Here is a 2,591-nt window from a genome sequence, read left to right on the forward strand (position 1 = left end):
GGGGAGAGGGGTTACAGTCCAGGATGGGGGGGGGGGGGTCGGAAACCTCACAAACTCCTCTCCAGGTAAGTAAGCCACGACAGAGGGAGAGGGGGAGAAAGGTTGGAGAAGAGGGGGAAGGAATAAAGGAGACAAAGCTACGGCCACTACTCTTGCAAAACTCGGGCCCCGAGGTATGCCTAAACAATTTCCCTGGGGCTGCCCCAGCATTTTTCGTCAAGTGGTCAATTGTACTAAACAGAACCATCACGTCATGGCGGACTCATTTGAAGAAGCCCTACTCGACTACACATCGTGTATTTTGAGTATTGCAAGCCATGCTGCAGCCAGAACACTATCACCAAGCAAAAGTAGAACAAGAAGGATTGGGTGCAAAACTGGATGGCAATAGCAGCAAATCTTTATTCAACATTATAAAGGAAATCCGAAAGGAGGATAGATTGGTGAGAGGATGTCCACAGGGTTTAACAGAAGTTTTTTTTGAGCTGTTAAATCTAGTGTCACCACTCATCACCAAGATACTAAACGAGAGATGCCATACACCAGAACAGAGATTATCAGTCACCTTCGATATTTATCAACAGGTAAGGAAATGTTTTTCCATTTGTGAAAGACGCTCGAAAAAAGTCCTTTTTATGTATTTGATAAGTATGTTTGCAAGATTAGGTTAAAAAAAGGTTGAGGAATGATATTTCTTCTTTCTGATAGCATTTGCTCAGGTTACGTGTGCTAAGACAGTTTAAAACCCGTTTTCCTTGTTTTTTTTTTCCATTTCGAATGAATTTAAGTTTTGCAATCTGATGTATTAACCCAAATCAATCTTACCAACCCCCAGTTGGTGGCTATGCCCCCGATCCCTGTTTGCTCGAATGGCCTCAAACCGAGGGCTATTTGGGCCTGGACCCCACTTTTTGCTAAAAATATAATTTTTGCAATGGCATGGCCCTTACTGTTAAACAGCAAAAACATAAAAAAATGTTCCATGGGTATTCTTTATAGGTACTGCGCATGCGCAAACAATGTTTATGTCTGTCTCTAGCCGGATTTCATGACCAAGGTAGGTCCATGGCAGGAGAGAAGCCTTCTCATTGATGCTTTTTTGTGTATCTCAGAAATGTAATGTTTAAAAATAGTCAATGAAATTTTTTTTTGAATTATCTGCTTAGTACTTTTAGTAATAGCAAATCTTGAAATTTTGTTTAAAAAAAAGATAGAAGATTTAAATTATTGAATTTTTATTCCTTTTATTATGTTTAAATGTTCTTCAACCTGGTATGGAATACCTGTATAAAAATAAACTATTAAGTATTTTCATGTTTCATACCCTTAAAACATTATATTTGACTCATGAAATTTTCGATCAATACATAAATATTTAAGGTAAGATAAAGAAAATATTTATAGAAGACAATTATTATTTCACTTCACTTATGTATACAATTTAAACATTACATGGTGAAAAAATATTGTAAATAATTTTTAAAATAGACCATACTTCCAAGCAAAAAAATTTAGATAGAAATTAATATAGTATTGCCAAATCCCATAACTCAAAATATAAAACATATTGCATATAAAACTGAATAATAAATGAGAAAATTGTAACAAATACAACAAAATATTAAACCTAAGAAATATGCTATTTTAATTAAAGTTAGATATGAACATAAGGACACAGGTAGGAGGATAAGGGTTGCTATCTATACTTAAATTTAAAAAACATTATTTTCTTAGGAATATTTTTTTGTTTGTATTTGTTACAATATTCTCATTATTTTTAAATTTAATATGCAATATTGTTTATATTTTTGAGTAATAGACGCAATACTATAAAGTATATTCTCTATCTATAATTTTTTTTACTTGGAAGATAGGGGGAGAGGGTTACAGTCCAGGATGGGGGGGGGGGGGAGGGGAAACCTCACAAAACTCCTCTCAGGGAAGTAGCCGCAATTTCTCTGTGTGCTCCTTGTCTATCTGAAAGAAAACACAAAAACTGAATATAACACAAGCTCTTTAAGAAACCAAGCCCTTTGGGAAGTTCAAAGGAATTGTAGATTTGCTGGATCTTAAATAAATTTCGAATTTTTCTAATATTTTCAATTCATATTTCTAATGTGAGAGATGTTGATTTTGCAAATGATGAGCGCATTGTAATTATTCTGTATTTTTTATATTTTAAATCACAAGCATAGGAACTATTATTTATTAGCTATATACATGGTTCTTGCAGTAAAAGTTAATTATTCACCCACATTAATTTTTTACAACACACCAAACACATGTTGTGTGTGTGTTTAAGTAAAAATTAATGTTAGTAAAAACAATAATTCTTACCAAATCCTTGAGTGCCCCGGTGCAGGGTCCACCTTGGCCGTGGCCTCCTTTTTTTCTGGTTTTTGCTTCTTGTTTCTGAAAATGAAACTAAAAATTAATATCACACATTTTTTGTTTTCTTCCACTTTTTCTACGTGTAAATAAATCACAAGTAATAATGAACTATGATGATTTAGATGTATACATACACAATACCACACCTATATACATAGTGTGTTGTGAGTAATATTATTTCTCGCACAACACACACACAC

The 2,591-nt window shown here is 34.0% G+C and overlaps 1 protein-coding gene across 1 annotated transcript in view; it reads right to left on the reverse strand.

Moving 5' to 3' along the window:
• Positions 1–1,264: 1,264 nt before the first annotated feature.
• The window catches only part of LOC119588839, a gene marked incomplete in the record, with an annotated part of 21,486 nt that continues 20,159 nt past the window's right edge, over positions 1,265–2,591 (reverse strand). Inside the window, 2 exon segments of the mRNA XM_037937480.1 lie at positions 1,265–1,283; positions 1,926–2,068. Of these exon segments, the coding sequence (XP_037793408.1) occupies positions 1,265–1,283; positions 1,926–2,068 (162 nt within the window).

Source organism: Penaeus monodon, chromosome 24 (assembly GCF_015228065.2).
Source record: "Penaeus monodon isolate SGIC_2016 chromosome 24, NSTDA_Pmon_1, whole genome shotgun sequence".
In the NCBI taxonomy this organism is placed as follows: domain Eukaryota; kingdom Metazoa; phylum Arthropoda; class Malacostraca; order Decapoda; family Penaeidae; genus Penaeus; species Penaeus monodon.